Source organism: Antechinus flavipes, chromosome 5 (genome assembly GCF_016432865.1).
Source record: "Antechinus flavipes isolate AdamAnt ecotype Samford, QLD, Australia chromosome 5, AdamAnt_v2, whole genome shotgun sequence".
Classification (NCBI taxonomy): domain Eukaryota; kingdom Metazoa; phylum Chordata; class Mammalia; order Dasyuromorphia; family Dasyuridae; genus Antechinus; species Antechinus flavipes.
Genome location: NC_067402.1, coordinates 94,336,488 through 94,354,846, shown reverse-complemented (window position 1 = coordinate 94,354,846; position 18,359 = coordinate 94,336,488). Strand labels below are relative to the sequence as shown.

The window sequence follows — 18,359 nt, the reverse complement described above, 5'->3', positions numbered from 1 at the left end:
TCATCATTTTTTATAGAACAATAATATTCCATCATCTTCATATACTGGTTCACTTGTTCAGCCATTCCCCAATTGATAGGTATCTACCTATTTTCCAATTCTTAGCTACTAGAAAAGGGGCTACAACAAACATTTTTGCAATTTGGATCTTTTTCTATCCTTTATGATTTCCTTGATATACAGACCCCAATAAGGACACTGCTGGGTCAAAAGGTATGCTCAGTTTGATAGTCCTTTGGTGATAGTTCCAGATTGCTCTCCAGAATGGTTGGATCATTTTACAACTCCATCAACAATGCATTAGTGTCCCATTTTCCCCACATTTCTTTCAACGTTTATCATTATCTTTTCCTGTCATCTTGGCCAATTTGAGAGGTATGAGGTGGTACCTCAGAGTTGTTTAAATTTGCATTTATCTAATCAATAATAATTTAGGGCATTTTATAGAACTATATATGATTTTAATTTCATCATCTGAAAATTCATATCCTTTGACCATTTATCAAGTTAAATTTCATTTTCAAATCTATTCCTAGCTAGGTAGGTTTCACCTGTTGTTGTCTTTCTCCCCCTAGTTTCAGTTTGACACAGCCTTACAACTGCTTTTACTTTATCTCTCTGACAAACTGCAAATGCCACAAGACATGCATAATGATCTATGGGATATTAGACAATCAACAAACATTTATTAAGCATCTTTTATGTGCCGGACAATGCACTGGTTATTCTGAGGTGTTAGAATTATTGATCTGTGGGATTTAGAGCGAAAGAACTTGGATTCTAATTCTGCCTTTTCCACTTACCATTTGTGTGGCTTTACACACAGGGGTTACTTCACCTCTTCATTTTTTACCTCTCTTATTCCATATAAATTCCCTTCACTCACAAACTGGCCTGTCAGCATTTCTTATATACCTAGTTTTTCCATTTGCACAAATACTCCCTTACTTCTGTTATACATGCTTTCCTGATTCTTCATCATTACAGATTCCCCAACTTCCTTCAAAGAAAAGCTTAGGCAAGGCCACCTGTTGCACATGAGAATTTACTTTCCTTTCCCCAGTTGTTAATATTCTCCCCTTCTGAATTTATGACCAAAGAAGAACTAGAGATCATTAGTGATCACAAATAGAAAATTTTGATTATATCAAATTGAAAAGTTTTTGTACAAACAAAATTAATGCAGACAAGATTAGAAGGGAAGCAATAAATGAGGAAAACATTTTTACGGTCAAAAGTTCTGATAAAGGTCTCATTTTCAAAATATATATAGAGAATTTACTCTAATTTATAAGAAATCAAGCCATTCTCCAATTAATAAATGGTCAAAGGATATGAACAGACAATTCTCAAACTAAGAAATTGAAATTATTTCTAGTCATATGAAAAGATGCTCCAAGTCATTATTAATCAGAGAAATGCAAATTAAGACAACTCTGAGATACCACTACACACCTGTCAGACTGGCTAGAATGATAGGGAAAGATAATGCGGAATGTTGGAAGAGATGTGCGAAAACGGGGACACTGATACATTGTTGGTGGAATTGTGAATACATCCAACCATTCTGGAGAGCAATTTGGAACTATGCTCAAAAAGTTATCAAACTGTGCATACCCTTTGATCCAGCAGTGTTATCACTGGGCTTATATCCCAAAGAGATCTTAAAGAAGGGAAAAAAACCTGCTGTTTGTGGCAGCCCTGTTTGTAGTGGCCAGAAACTGGAAATTGAGTAGATGCCCATCAATTGAAGAATGGCTGAATAAATTGTGACATATCAATATTATGGAATATTATTGTTCGGTAAGAAATGACAAACAAAATGATTTCAGAAATTCTTATATGAACTATGCTGAGTTCTTTTTCAATATTCCTTTTGAAATATCCAATTACTAATGATGATCTTAAACATATAGTTTACATTTCCACATATACAGCATGAACAGTTTGTTCCTATTGTCTCATAATGAAGTAGCTATTGATGTTTACTTTATATTTCTCTTGTATCTTATAAGTCAAATTTTCTATTAAGTTCAGCTTTTTTGTTTGCAATAAAATCTTGAAAGTTTGGCAATTCATTTAATTTCTTTTTTTCATTCAGGATTATACTTAACTTTGATGGGTATGGTATTTTTGGACAACACCAATTTTTGCTCTTTGATTTTACACACTCACACATGTACATACACACACACACACACACACACACACACACACACACAGTGTTTCAAGACCTGTAAGCTTTTAATTCTTTTAATGTAGTTGCTGCTCCATCTTGTGTGATTCTAGTTGTGATTTCACCATATTTCAATTGTGGTGGGTTTTTTCCTTGTTGTTGCCTATAATACTTTCTCCTTGATCTGGGGGGTCTGGAAGTTGGCTATCTTTGTGGGATCTCTTTCTGGTGATAAAGAGTGGATTTTTTTTATATCTACTTTATCTTCTTTGTTCTAATGCTTCAGGACATGGATCAAGTTCCTAATAAATATTTATTGAACAAATTAATGAATAAATTCACTCTGATATTTATTGGTAAACATGCTACTGTTGTCTACATCTTTTTTGAATGATTTCAGATGATTATGGGTTATAAAAAAGCAATGTTTAAAAGTAAAAGAAGATGGACTTGTCAAAAATAAGTTGCTACTTCTGCACAGTTCTGCTGAGGAATCTCTGGTATATGATATCACATTAAAAACTTCCCCTGGTTGACATGGTTCTAGTGTTTTCCATTAACTAGTAAGTTTATAATGGTTTTAATAAGAAACAATAGTGTCAATACGACTATACAGAGTGTATTATAGAAGGTCAACTTTCTATGACTACCTTAATCATATCATAGAATGTGCCATACACATGTAAAACAGTTTATCTCCATCTTCTTTCCAGGAAAATGATAGAACAAGTATCTTCCTTTGTATAAAGACAAAAATAAATTTCAACCTCTTATATGCAAATGCATCTTCCAACAGTTTGTTAATTTCTGTTGTTTGCTCAAAATTGGGAAACACCAGAACTGTGATACATCATCTTTTGTACAGTTGGCACCTTCCATCATGAATCATATTAATCTGCTTAAACTAACAAGGATTAATTGCTTCAGTAAGGCAAACTGGCATTGAAATGATATATTGCCCAGGCAGCTTGGAAGTTAGCCATTCATAAATCTTGTTTGTTGGTTGGTTCATTTCTGTTTGTCTCTTGTCCTGACAGATGTGTGCCCAATCATTGTGAGCATGGTGGTAAATGCTCCCAAACCTGGGATAGCTTCAAGTGCACTTGTGATGGGACAGGATACAGCGGGGCCACCTGCCATAACTGTAAGTGCCAATTTATCTCACTTTACAGTTGTAATTACATGAGAATCCCATGTTTTTTGTTTGTTTGTTTTTATCACTGCTATAAAGCCTAGAAAACTGAACATGGATAATCCATGAACTGGAAAATTAGCTACTGAATGAAAGATTTTGCTGTAGGTCTTACATAAAGTAACACCTGAGCTTCCAATATATACTTGTTAAGCTGAATGTCAGAGGGAGGAGGACAAAATAATATCCATATTTAATTTTAGGCACTGTTTAGTTTGCAACTGGTCTTGGCAGAAGTAGTTGACAGTGAGAATAATTGGCAATATTGATTCAGAGTTTGAATACTGGTGATAATGGCATGATGGGCATAGTATGACCAATAAGTCTTAAGTGTAAACACCTCTAGGTCCAGAAACTCATGTATATGTGTGTTTGATCTAGTACTCTAGAACATTAAAGATATACAATGAAGTTAGAGAACAGCAAAAAGAAAGTTACTTGTTCTAATAGGAGTAATATAGTAAATCTTTTAAAGTCTATTGAATTATCATGCCAACCCAGATCTGTTGCTTACTGTCTGTGTAAATTGGTTTTTTTAGATGTTGAATTGTAGGTGCAATAAATGTTTTGTCATGATTGTTCTTTTTTCTTGAAATGCAGAGTAAAAGGAAAACATTCATCTTGATGAATACAACAGGCAAACTTATAGAGGTATTTTGAGATGAATTGTAAAAATGAACAAATTTTACCTCGGAAGTCTGATGAGTAGGTCAGAAGGACCTTTAATCATAGCCAAGAGAAAATATCCTGACTGATGAATATTCATTTTGATATCTTTCTCATGACCATAAAGGCAGAATTATATTTTGAGATAGTTGGAACTGATCTTTGTAAGCTTTATTCAGCACCTTCTGCTAATTTGGCATTATCTATAAAAGATACATATTGTGATAGCATATCAAAAAGAAAAAAAAGACCATTTAGGAAGTACTTAGAATTTATTTTTTTTAAGTTCTTATATTGTTTTGGATTTGATTTTAAATGGAAGTTAAAATTTTATTGGTTTAGGAAAGTTTGAGGTGAGGAAATTTTCTTTTCCAATTTAGACTGACACATTCTCTGTAATTTCTAGTCTTTAAGAGTTGCTAGCAAACTTAGAAATGAAGAATGTTGCCTAGAATATCACAGTCAGTGTATGTTAGATACATGAGTTTAAGACTTCCTGATGATTCTGGGTCTAGATCAGGGAACTAATTTCCCCTTATCCTTCTTGATGAAATTACAGAATAAGGAAAAGAATATAAAATGTTGACTAAATTACAATAATTTACATGGAACATGCCAGGGAGAGTGAAATATTAAGCTCTTAAAATATAGAAAACACTTCTTAGACAGTATTAGACTTTAGACACAAAACATTTAAACACCAACGTCTTTGTGAGGATCCTTCAATTAAACTTGATGGAATTATAGGATGATTATTTTTTGGTTGACCAAAAGATCAGCTTTGTCTCTGGTAGTCTTTAAAAACCAAAATGGTGTCTAGGGAGTAAGGTGAGGCAAGAAATAAGTTTGTAAAGCAGGAACTCCTATAGTTAATGAGAGGGAGAGCTTTGAAAGTAGAACTTGGATCTTAAGAGGGAAATATTTTATGCTTTTAGTTGGAACACAGGAGATTTCTCTAAAATTCCATCATTGGCAGTAGTGTTGAAGCAAAGGTATTCACCCACAAGGAGATACTTGATCAGGAAAAATCCAGTACAGTCCAGCTGCTAACAAAGTTTATTAGAAAGTAGATTTGGCAGCTAGGAAACTATATGCTGAGAGAAGCAGGCATAGGGAATCAATTGAGCAATTGCTCAGCAGAAATATTGTATCCCAGGAGGAGTAGAGTGAATATTTCCAAGAAGAGAAAAGATGATGAGACCTTATAACATCAGAAGTGGGATTTCCCTTAGCTATACATGTTCTCTATATGTAGGTCTCCCATATATGTGCCTACTCCTCCTATCGTTGCTCCAAGAGAGTATGCCTCAGGTTTGTAGAGTATATGCCTTATAGCTACTGTCCTCAAAATGCCATCTCAGCAAATTTATTTTCTTTGAGCTAATTATAGCTTCTGGATAACTATTAAATGTAAATACACTGATGTGAGTTCATGAATTTTAATTTTTGAGAGTGTGTGCCCCCTAAGTACTTTGAACCTGGGATACTTGTCCAAGGCACCTAACCTATGCATCAGAGTTGGAGGTCGCCCAGTGAGAAGGATACTACATACGAAATTCTAATATCTGTAAAGATAATATCCTCAGGGAAGAATTTAGACATAAGAAGAAACTAAAATAAAATGTTTTGTCCAAGACTATAAAGTATGATGGTATAATTACCTATAAATGGAAATAAATGCTATATGTACACCATGGTCACCAATATGTAATACATATACATATAATCACTAATAGGTCACTAAATGATAGGGGAGAGAGAGAGAGAGAGAGAGAGAGAGAGAGAGAGAGAGAGAGAGAGAGAGAAGAAGAAGAAGAAGAAGAAGAAGAAGAAGAAGAAGAAGAAGAAGAAGAAGAAGAAGAAGAAGAAGAAGAAGAAGAAGAAAGAGAAGGAGGAGGAGGAGGAGGAGGAGAAGGAGGAGGAGGAGGAAGAGAAGGAGGAGGAGGAAGAGGAGGAAGAGGAGGAAGGGGGAGGGAGAGGAAGACAGAGAGAGACATAGAGAGAAAAATTGAGAAATTACCATATATAAGTGAATAATCTTAACAGTTTGGCTGCTGGAATGATAAAGTGGAAATAATCAAATGGGTAGGAATTTAAAGATCTACTTTTTTAGCCTTAAGTGATCAATGATTTACTGCTTGAATAGGTTTAGAAATCAACACACTAGCCATCATTCCCATAATAACTGCCCCAAACAATCCACACGCCACAGAAGCTGCCACAAAATACTTCCTCCTCAAGCCACCACCTCCATAATAATAATATTTGTGATCATTTGCAATGCATGATCAACAAACCAATGAACACTATTTCAACTCTCTGACCAATGATTTGTTTTTGTAACTTTGAGCATATCAATTCATCTCTCTGCTTCCCAACTTATTTACCTTGAAAATGAAGCCATACCAATGAGATGGTGTCTAACATACTTTCACATTTTAAAGTTCTTTGATCCTTTCGATTAAAAAATCCCATTTAATATACTCTTCTGTGGTCTATGACTTTAGCCATCTACATATAATCATAGCAGGCAAGCCAAAAAAAAAAAAAAAAAAAGAAAGCTTTCTTTTAAAATGGAGGTCCAAGTATTATTTTATTGAAAAATACTAAAGGCATGAGAGAAAGCAACAAACACAGAACCAAAAAGGAGAGAGGACTTACACCACTGAAATTCATATGTATGAAATGGCAAAGGATCCTGTAAGACAATGAGAGGTTGATGTGTTTATAAATTTCTGGAAACTTCGAGAGTACTCTTCACCCTGATTCCTAAGTTTCAGACAACATAGTTTAATAGCAAGCTCCTTGGATTAGAAATTAAAAGATCTTTATTCAAATGCTTCTTTACTACCTGTGTGATTATAGGCAAATGACTTCTCCAGTTTTCTCCTCAGAGAAGCTATCTTTAATTATATATCTCTTCCAACTACAAAGCCTGACTGTGTGACTGTAGTTCTAACTATGTGACTGCCCAACACAAAAGATGCCTTGTTATGTCTAGGATCAAATATAAAGTCATATTTAGCTTTGTAAAGATGACAATCTTCTGACACTTTGAACCCCTCTAAGTATTGTTATCAGAGATGCTGGCATTTTTGCTATTTCTCACATACAGTATTCCTATCTCCTAATGCCATGCATTTTCACTGGTTGTCCTGTATATTTAGAATGCTCTCTATCCTCACCTTCACCTTTTGGCTTACCTGGATTCCTTTCATTCTTCCTTGTCTTCTACTTTCTTCAAGAAATCTTTTCAATCCCTCTACTCCTTATCTGTAGTGCCTTCCTTCTATCTGCCCTGTAAGTATCTTTCATGTCACTTCTTTTATTAAATTGTGAGCTCCTTGGAATTTGGGACTTTTTTTTTTACTTAGCTTTGACTCCTTAGCATTTGACCCAATCCCTGGCACATAGTAAATACTTAATAAATGTTTATTGACCTGTTTTGTCATGTGACATATTCTTAGGTGACATGTAAATTAAAGTCCAGCTAAGGAAAAGCAATTCATTACATTACTGGTCCAGTTGATCTATTCAGCTTGATTAATTGGTTTTGTTTGTTTTCTCTTGTATTGCTTTCCTTTTATATTGTTTTTTTTTCCTTGTCCTTTTTCTCTTCTCTATTTGGACCCTAATCTCTATCTGATTACTTAACTCATATTTCCCCATACCAACTCTTTTTCAATCCCAATCCTGACCTCTATGTTTCTCACTCTAGCTAGGTAATATTCTGATATTGGGTTCTGCTTGTTCCTTATGCTTAGTGTTTGAGATGGGATTCAAACTTAGGTTTCCAGCTCTGTGACCTTGGGTAAGACACATACTCTGTGTGCCGCAGTTTCTTTATATGTACCTACAGAAGATAACATGAGATAATATTGAGATACTTATAGGATGCTTTGCCAATTATCGAGAATCATATAAACATCATCTATTCTTATTATTAACAAGTAATAATAACAGCTGTAGGGATCAGGGGGAATTTCATAACTGAGATAGCAACTGGCCTAAACTTTAAAGAAAGTTGCGTGAGGTGTGTGTGAGGGGGTGTATTTTCAACTCTGGGATGCTTAAGTTCAATGCACAAAAGCAGGAGACAAATTTGTGGAATTGTTGACTAGCAATAATCTACTATTGATTAAAGGGATTAACATGAAAAAAATAGATTGGAAGCAAAAGAACCATTTTGAAAATTGAAACAACACTGTGAAGACAAAGAACTTTAAAAGACTTGAGAATTATGCATAGTGCAATGATCAACCAGCATTAAAATACTTATGTCAGTCTGAGATTCACTTCATGTGTCACCTTGAACTCAGTGAATTTATAATCACACATGGTTCTCACTCTCTGAAAGAGAGATAATAGTCTTAAGTTGCTGGATGACAAATATAATTTTGACATGGTCAGTGTGGTAAATTTTCTTGAATAACTATGTATATTTATCACAAGTTTTTTCCCCTTTTTTTCTAATGGGGAAAGGAAACTGAGATGGAAAGAACATAAATATACATTAACTGAAAAAAAAATCTTTTTTGATTTATAAAGAAAGATAGACTATCACCAGAATGCAGAAGAATTTAAATGGGAATTTATTTTTTACTCTAATAACAATTTGGAGCCACTTCAGATTTTTTGAGCAAGGAAGTAACAAGATCAAAGAATGCTTTTGATTTTTTTTTTGATGGATTAGTAAAAATGATGAATTGAAATGGGACTGACAGTTGAGATCCTAAGTAGGCCATGGCAAGTTAGAGAGCTTGGAAGATGAAGATGGTTAGAACATATTGGCTACATGTTGAAATCCCCAAATTTGAAGAAACAGGTAAAAAGGAAGAGAATCAGTTTGGTACTTGGTTCGATAGGAAAAGAGGAAATGTGTCCTTGAGACTGGTAGTCATTACCTGTGGGACTTTGGATTAGTGACATATTTCCATCTAGAAAATGACATAATTGGATTTAGTGATTTGTAAGGTCCCTTCCAAAACTAGTAATAATAATAATAATAATTCATGAGAGATATATGTAGTTTATATCCTTTGAACCTTCCAACAATACTATTAGGCATTCTTTCTCTTTCTATTCATGTTATTCTTTTGGTTCTGCAGAAGAGAGCTTCAGAAAAGGTAAATGACTTGGGTTTGGTAAATAATGAATGTCAAAAATTGTATTGAATCCAGCTCTTTGTGATAGCAAAATCAGCATGCTTTGACTATACGCCTCTGCTTTTCTGAGTTCTGTCTTTTTTTTGTTCCTGTAACTCTATCTCAGCTTCATATACTTTGGTCCTTGTTTCATTTTATCCCATCTCATGATATAAGAGAGTATTGTTCTTCCAGGAGCTTGAGAGGATTCAGAGATGGTACAGGAACAGTGCTTTCTTTACAGATAAATTCTGAACAGAATAAAACCTAGTGAAAGGAGTCTTGACTCAATTTTTTAAGTGACCATTAGTTTTAATGTTTGTGAAAGTCAAATGATATATTTATATCTTGCTTAGCATAGTGCCTGGCATAGAGTAGGTGGTATTTTGCTCCCCTCCCATAGTTCCTTAGGTAAGCCAGCTAAGCAGGAACAATCTTTAGGATGGTTGGTTTCTCATTCATTGACTTTTTCTGAAGCCCAAGTGAGAAGAATTTCCTGATAAATGATGGAATGACACTTGAAAGAAGATGAGGTACTATAGAGCTCTTATCTAGACCAGCCATGCTAGTAAGAGCTCAAAGGCTACAGGACTGTAGTACATAGTCCTGCTGAGTCTTATTGTTCATATATTTTTAAATCAGCAATAAAGTTTGAAAAGTAAAAAACATCAGTGTTCACAAAAGAGTGAACAAAAAAACAAACTTGTTCTACTTTATTCAGTGGTATTTGTAATGTCCATAAGCCATAGCTATTTAGATCACTGACATTACAGATTGACTTCATATGAGTATTGAAATTTATTATGAGACTTTCAAAAAGGATTTTAATGCCCATATATTCTCTTATGGAAGAGTGCTTATTAATGAAAAATAGTTCACTTGATCATTTAGGCAGCCCTTTAAATATATATCAGTAAGTATATCTATCAAACATTGAAAGCACGAGGAACAGTGGGGGTGTGGGAGAGGAGGAAGTAAGGAAAAGAGAGAGGAAATGAGGAAATAATAAGATAGAATCTGCCTCCTGTAAATAAGTTATAAATCAAGTTGTAAAAATATTTTAAGAAGATGAATTTCCACTGGTTAAAGCCTAATCTCTAATACAACACAGCAGACATTTCATATTTTACCATTCAATTTTAAAACATTTAAATACTTTTTTAAGCAGTAGATTAACTCGATCAGTCAAGGTGAGACAAGGCACTGTTGAGGCATATAATTTTACAGCTGGAACAGACTTAGAGATCATCTACTCCTGTGTAGTGATTTGACAGATGAGAAAAATTTGAAGTTCAATTTCTTTTTCCTGCTGACTTATAATAGTTCACAACTTGGAGTCAGGACTAGAACATCGGTTTCATATATTTATAGGTATATAAATAGGTATATATATGTGTGTGTTTGTGTATTCACACATATATTTGTGTATGTATCTATGAATACATATTCATTGCATATATATAACACACATGTGTATGTATGTGTATGAGCATGTGCCTTTGCATGCAAATGCATTTGTATATCAATCAGATACCTATGCATACTCACGAACATGTGTACCTGATATATACTCATATAGTTATATTTATGACATGTATATGATGTATGTATTCATTTACAGAGAAATATATAATATACATTTATATGTATATATGTATGTTGTATTATCTCTCCCACATCCAGTGGATTTTTGTTCTACTTCTGGGGAATTAATTTATATAATGTGTCCCAGTGCCGCATGACAACAGACTAAAGGATATTTAAGTTTGTCTAAAAGAATGGACTCCAAAGCTTTTTTTGATTACACTTCTAGCAGAGGGAAAAAATAAGCACATGCCTTTAAATATGTATATATATATTTATTTACAAATAATATATTAGCAGTAGAATGACCTCCTGAATAGAACGCTAGCCTTGGAATAAAGACATGAATTTAAGTCCTGCTTCTGACACATTTTACCCATGTGATGCTGTGCAACTTACTTCATCTATTAGAGCTCTAAGCAACTTTAAGACAAGGTATAAAGAAGGGATGATAAACAAAGAGGCGCAGTTCATACTAGCAGTGGATTATATGTCTATATCATTTGAGGTGTTCAGCTTATCTGACAAAAGAGTGAAATCTTGAAATGAACAAAACTGATATGGTAGACTTTGATATTATGTTATTGATTCAGATGCATTGTTTACTGTTAATAAAAATTTCATTTTTGGTGCCTTAAGTATGGTTAGAGCACTTGCAAATTGGAGAAGCACTAGACTGTGTAGTGGAATATATTTCCTATGATTCTGAAAGAAGTAACAAAATATACTACATATTCAGTACCATCTTCAAAGGAAACATGGATTCCTAACAAAAAGAAGTCTTATTGTTGCTATTTTTTTATAAACATAATTGTTACTTCCCATTGAATTCCCTCACTTTGTCAGCCTCGTGTTGCTACAAAGTAGAACCCTCCCAATATAACAAACATTGATCATATGGATAACATATACCTCATTTTGTGATTATAGTTCCTGATTTCTTTGATAGAAGTGGAAGATACAGTTTGCTATCCATCTCTGAAGTCACTTCATTGTTTACTGTCATATTATTGTTGGTTACCGGTGGTTCATAGTCTACTAATGCCTCTACTATTAATGGCATGTTAGCTCTCTAAGAAACGGGCAGGGATTCTAACTTTTATGTCTTTAGCCCCTACAAAAAGTAACTTATTAAGCTCATAGTAGAAATTCAATAAATAGTCAGTGATTGTTCAGTTGGTGTGTTTTAGTATGGACTTCTCTCTCTGTTACCTTTCTCTACTCAAGGATCTGGCTTCTGTCTAGCCTTTTGTAGAAATGAGCACATAAGGATATTCAGGAACTAGTAAAGAAAAAAATTGGTTCTGGAAAGAAATTATGAAAGAGTTTCAGAGGAAAAAAGTGAACATCTATGTAGCTCATGTGTATGTGTGTGTATGTGTATATATATATGTATGTATGTATGTATATGTATATATATATATATGTATATATATATATGTAAGTATAAACTGATGGAGAATAAAGTAAGCAAAATTAAGAGCATTTATGTCAAAAGAAAAACATTGAAAAGACAAATGCCTTTCAAAGGCTTAAAAAGCCTGAAGCTTGTGCAGGGGAATGAAGTAAATGACCTTTCAAGGTCTCCTCCAATCTAATGATTATGTGACTAGCCTGAAATTCAAGAATGAAAAATTCCACTGACAAAGCAATACCAATGTAAAAATCAGTTCTTCAGAAACCTCAACAAATTGATATTTGAAAAGGAAACAGTTCTATTTTTTGAAATCTTTAGTTGTAGGGACATAAATCTGCAAACTATAAATAATAGTACGTCTCTTTACTGCATACATGAAAGTTACAGATGATCTTCAATAATCCATTTTATATTATTTATAATACCTATAGATATTTTAATTATCTATACCTATAGCTATAGATTATTTATACCTATAGATATTTTATACCTAACCTATAGATACCTATATTATATTTATATTATACCTATAGATAATTTAAAATAAAGCACAGTAAATAAATAAATTAATCATACCTGCTGATAGACATAGAGGTTTACTAATATTTATCAGCAATCAGAATTCTGATGCTCCCAAATATCCTAAATCACAAGCATCAAAGACAATGGGAAAAAAAGATGTAGGAGGGTTGCCATCTTGAAAGAAAATTAAGATATAGTTCACTAACTATTATTGTCAGAGCCCAAGCCCCTTACATCCCTAAGTATTGACGTCACAGAAAAATGAAGAGAAACCAAAGAAGTTGTGGAGAAGAGAACATAGTGGGATAGAATAGATGGTACTGGGTACAGCATGAAGCACTAGCAGAATAGAGCATAAATAACTAAGTAACATAGTATACTGTATAGAGATAAACAATTAGAGAATGGGTACACAACAATTTGTCAGGGCATTTATTTAGCACAGAGATGAGCCACACCATAATAGAATGTTATAGTAAAATATAAAAGACCACGAAAATAGACTCTATAATATATGCTTATTTTTGAAATTGATTATAGATTTCTAGTGAAATGAGAGATATAAATTGTATTGTTATTAAAAGAGGAAATTGAACTTTGTGCTTCACAGTAATCATAGATTCAGAGCTAGAAGAGACCACAGAGTTCATCAAGTTTCACCCCCTCTTTCATATATGAGGGAAAGGAGACTCAGAAAGATGATAATTTACTGGTGGTCACAGTGACAGAATCAGATTTCATACCTAGCCCTCAGATTACTAATGCTGTCCTGTGCTGCCTTTTTAAAAGAATAAGAATGAGGAAAATCTTGATGAATCATGATAATACAGCATGTTAATTAAGTCTACAAAGAAAAGAGGCAAAATCTAAAACTCCAATGGATAAGCTATTTATCTGAATATATGAAATATATAGATAGTGAGAGATATGGGTTTTCTATATATATATATGTATATGTGAGTGTTTATACAAAGAGAGAAAAAAGAAAGAATTGAAATTGAAGAGAAAGAAATGAAGAGAGAGAAGGAAGAAAACAGAGACATGGAGAAAGACAGAGGGAAGGAGAGAAGGAAGGAAGAAGGGAGGGAGGGGAAGACAGACAGAGAGAAAGAGAGAGAGAGAGAGAGAGAGAGAGAGAGAGAGAGAGAGAGAAATGATGATGTATGACATACCCATACATCATCAATACAAGAAGACATATGTATTTCATGTCATTGGTATCTGTCTTTGTCTTGTTCTGGAAAATAAAACTGATATGTAACTATTTCTAAGAAAGTTGCTTTTCTAAAAATAACCATACTCACTTTAGTCCATAGCCATTAGGGTCTATGGGATTTTATTCCGAGGTAGAAAAATAGAGTTAGAACATGTTACTAAAGCACAAATCTATGGTAAACAAATTTTAGATACTTCAAAGTAAATGTATCATATGTATTGATTTCATTTTCAACAGTTGATCATAAAATTATTCACTTCCAAAATAATAAAATCATTTTACAATTGAATAAAACTTTGAAAATGTTAATAAAATGAAGTGTTTTGACTTGCACTTTAAAAAGTCTGACAAAATTAACCCTTCAAATAGAATTATTTTGTAGCCTTAGCTATTGAATACCTAGATAAAAAAGAAGTTTCTTACCACCAAAGTATTTGGTACTGCCAAGCAATTTAACATCAGAAAAAAATAGCTTTTAATAATGAAAATATTATTAAAGAAAATTCATAACCATTTTCATTGCTCTCGTACTTTAAAAATACAGTATCTTTTCATGTGATATGAAGCTGAAACCTTCCATATATGTTGATTGATTGTTGCTGTTCAGTCTGTCTGAATTGTTATGACCCTATTTGGGATTTTTTTGGCAAATATTGGAGTGGTCTGCATTTCTTTCTCCAGCTCATTTTAGATGAGAAAACTGAAGCAAACAGGATTAAGTGACTTGCCCAGGTAACGCAACTAGTAAGTGTTTGAGGCCAAATTTGAACTCAGGAAGATAAGTCTCTTGACTTTCAGGCTTGATATTCTATTCATTGTGCCACTTAGGTGTTCTCCTATATATGTAACTTCCCTAATTAGAAAGTAAATTAGTTTTCTTGTTTTTCTTATTGAATTTTTAGGATTTAAGACTATTTTGGGACAGACATCTCTTTATTTATTTTAGTATTCTGTGAAAAGCAGTGTTCTTTTGAAAAGTTGAATGCCAGGTACTGTCATTCATTCCATCACTCATCCATCTAATATAGTTGTTTTTTTTTTTTAATTGTGACAAATGTAAGCAACTAAAATGTTCAAAATGTTTTGCTTATGTGTGCTGATTTTCTCCATCTTAAAAGGCTTCCTTCCTGATAACTGGAACGTTGGTGCAAAGCAAGAAAATAAAAATACACCAAATATCAATTCCTGAAAATACATTTATTACAAAGGAAAGCTATAAATTGTTGTTTTAGTTGTGTTTTTCATCTGATGTAAATGGATAAAACAAGACTCAAAGGAAATGGAAAAGTGTTACCTGTTCAGGAGCATTAGAAAGAGGATTTAAAGTCTGTTGTCATATCTTTTAGCTTCAGCCAAACTGAATCACATTGGATTAAAATAGTGCAGGTCATTTGGAGATAAAGCCCAAAGACCTTTAAATTTCTAAGGCAACTAAAGTTACAAATTAATCCCTTTCTTCATGAATTGCTTTGGAAAGATGACTAAGATTAAGAATGGAAAGAAAAGGTTTAATTTCAGTTTTAGAACTAGCTTTCCTTACTTTCAGTAGTATTTCTTTCTTTTTAACTAAAACTCCTTTTTAAAAAGCTGATCTGCAAAAGTAGATGAAAAAGGAGATGGCTGTAGAGAGAAACAGAGATCCATAGGGCTTCTCAAAGGCAACTGAACACCAAAATCAGGTATTTAAGTATCATCATTTTTCCTTTCACCCTTTATCATCTAGGCCCTGGGGACTGTCTCATCAAGGCTTTTGGTTGGCAAACAGTACAATGGAAACTCTGAATCTCCCAACCATCTTGCACTTCTTTGGACTATGAAAAAAATGGGTAAAAAGGAAAATGAGAAAGGAAAAGAAAAAAAAAAACATGACGAGAAAAAGAAAGAAAATAAAAAAGAAGTAATGTTCCAAAGTTACTAATTCTTTCTCATAAGCAATAGAAACTGTCCTGTTTGTATAAAAGAAAAAGTTGCATGAAGGGACTGGTAAGCAGAAATAGAGTACATGCATAGGAATGAATTGTTTATCATTGTGTAGAAACGTGAAAACTGAACCCCAGGTAATACTAGAAATCAAATCTATATTCCCATGGAAAACATTTTTTTCTTTATTCTCTTCAGTTCATTTCAGTAAACATTTATAAATCTGCCATAGACTATTATAATAAGTTTTAGAGTTATATAGATGAAAGATCCTAGAGATCCAACCTCCAAGAAGCCTCTCTTTTATTAAGGATTAAATACGCAAGTTCATTAATAAATATGGAATAAGTTAGATTGTAACATTAGTGAAAGAATGACCCAAGCAGGAAAGAAAACTTAATCTCAATTAGTAGGCATTATCTTTGAATATTCTTAATCAAAAAGTTTGAGATGGCACTTTGCTCCCTTTCTGGACTAAGGACATATTAGTCCAACACATTACAACCTCTAGAAATCTTCCCATCCTACTTTAATAAGACATTGACTATGTCAGTTTGTAACACAATTGAAATCTTTAATTAAAGGAAAATTTGGAATGAGATTTCCCCTCTACTTTCTTGTTGATTTCTAACTTAAACATTGCCTTTACCACTGCTAATTGAGATATTTTACTATGGTCCTAATATTTAGTTTTTCAGTGCAAACATGTGAAACAAAGGGTATCTTGTGAATATAGAAGTATAGAACAGGGCAATATCTGCTTTCATAAAGTTTAGTTTAGTTTGAGAGATAAAATATAATCTCAGAAAAGAGTTGTAATATCAATACAAAAGAGACACTAATCCAAGATGTTGGAGTGATAGTTCTTTTTTTTTTAAATAATAACTTTTTATTTTCAATATATATGCAAAGATAATTTTCAACATTCATTCCTGCAAAACTTTATGCTCCAAATTTATTCTTTGCTTCCTCCCACACTCTCCCCTAGACAGCAAGTAATCAAATATATGTTAAACATGTATAATTCTTCTATACATATTTCCACAATTATGATGTTGCACAGGAAAAATCAGATCAAAAAGGAAAAAAAATGAGAAAGAAAACAAAAAAACAAGCAAGTGAAAACAAAAAGGTAAAAATACTACGTTGTGATCCACATTCAGTCCCCACAATCCTCTCCTGCTCTATCAGAAGTCTATTGGAATCATCTCATTGTTGAAAAGAGCCACATTCATCAGAACTGATCATCACATAATCTTGTTGTTGCCATGTACAACTCACCTCACCTCATTTAGTGTCAGTTTGTGCAAGTCTCTCCAGGACTTTCTGAAATCATTCTGCTCATCATTTCTTATAGAACAATAATAATCCATTACATTCATATACCCTTACTTTTTCAGCCATTCCCCAACCAATGGCATCCACTCAGTTTTCACTTCCTTGCTACTTCAAAAAGGGCTGCCACAAACATTTTTGCATATGTAGGTCCTTTCCCCTTTTTTATGTTCTCTTTGGGATACGGTCCCAGTAAAAAACATTTTTGTATCAAAGGGTATGCACATTTTGATAGTCCTTTGGGCATAGTTCCAAATTACTCTCTAGGATGGTTAGATTAGTTCACAATTCCACCAACAAGGTATCAGTGTCCCAGTTTTCCCACATCCCCTTGAATATTTATCATTATCTTTTCATGTCATCTTAGCCAGTCTAATAGATGTGTAATGGTACCTCAGAGTTGCTTTAATTTGCATTTTTTTGATCAATAGAGATTTAGAGCATTTTTTCATATGACTAGAAATGATTTTAATTTCTTCATCTAAAAAAATTGTCTGTTCATATCCTTTCACCGTTTATCAATTAGAGAATGGCTTGTACTCATAAATTTGAGTCAATTATCTATATATTTTAGAATTGAGGCCTTTTGGAGAACCCTTGCATATGAAAATTTCTTCCCAGTTTTCTTCTTCCCTTCTAATCTAGCCCACATTGGTTTTGTTTGTGCAAAACCTTTTTAATTTCATATAATCAAAATTATCATTTTTGCATTTCATATTATGAAGATAATACATAGGCCATATATTCCTTCCTTCTCTACAGATCTGAGAAATAGACTATACTTTACTCTTCTAATTTGCTTATAGTACTATCTTTATGTCTAAATCATGACCCATTTTGGCTTTACCTTGGTATAGGGTTTAGGTGTTAGTCAATGCCTAGTTTCTGCCATATTATTTTCTAAATTTCTCAGCAATTTTTGGTGCATAGTGAATTCTTATCCCAAAAGCTGGGGTCTTTTATTTCATCAAACACTAGTTTACTATAGTCATTGACTATTGTGTTTTGTGAACTTTACCTCTTCTATTGATCAGCTACTCTATTTCTTAGTCATTCCCAATAGTTTTGATGACCACTGCTTTATAATATAGTTTTATGTCTAGTATAATTAGGCCACTTTCATTTGCACTTTCCCCCTTAATTCCCTTGAAATTTTTGTCCTTTTGTTCTTTCAGATGAACTTTGTT

At 33.2% G+C, this 18,359-nt stretch overlaps 1 protein-coding gene across 1 annotated transcript in view; it reads left to right on the top strand.

Moving 5' to 3' along the window:
* Positions 1–18,359, top strand: part of CNTNAP2 (contactin associated protein 2) — a 2,126,697-nt gene that overhangs the window by 1,079,929 nt on the left and 1,028,409 nt on the right. The window contains exon 11 of the mRNA XM_051962375.1: positions 3,214–3,320. Coding sequence (XP_051818335.1) covers positions 3,214–3,320 — 107 coding nt within the window. The remainder of the gene's footprint in view (positions 1–3,213; positions 3,321–18,359) is intronic.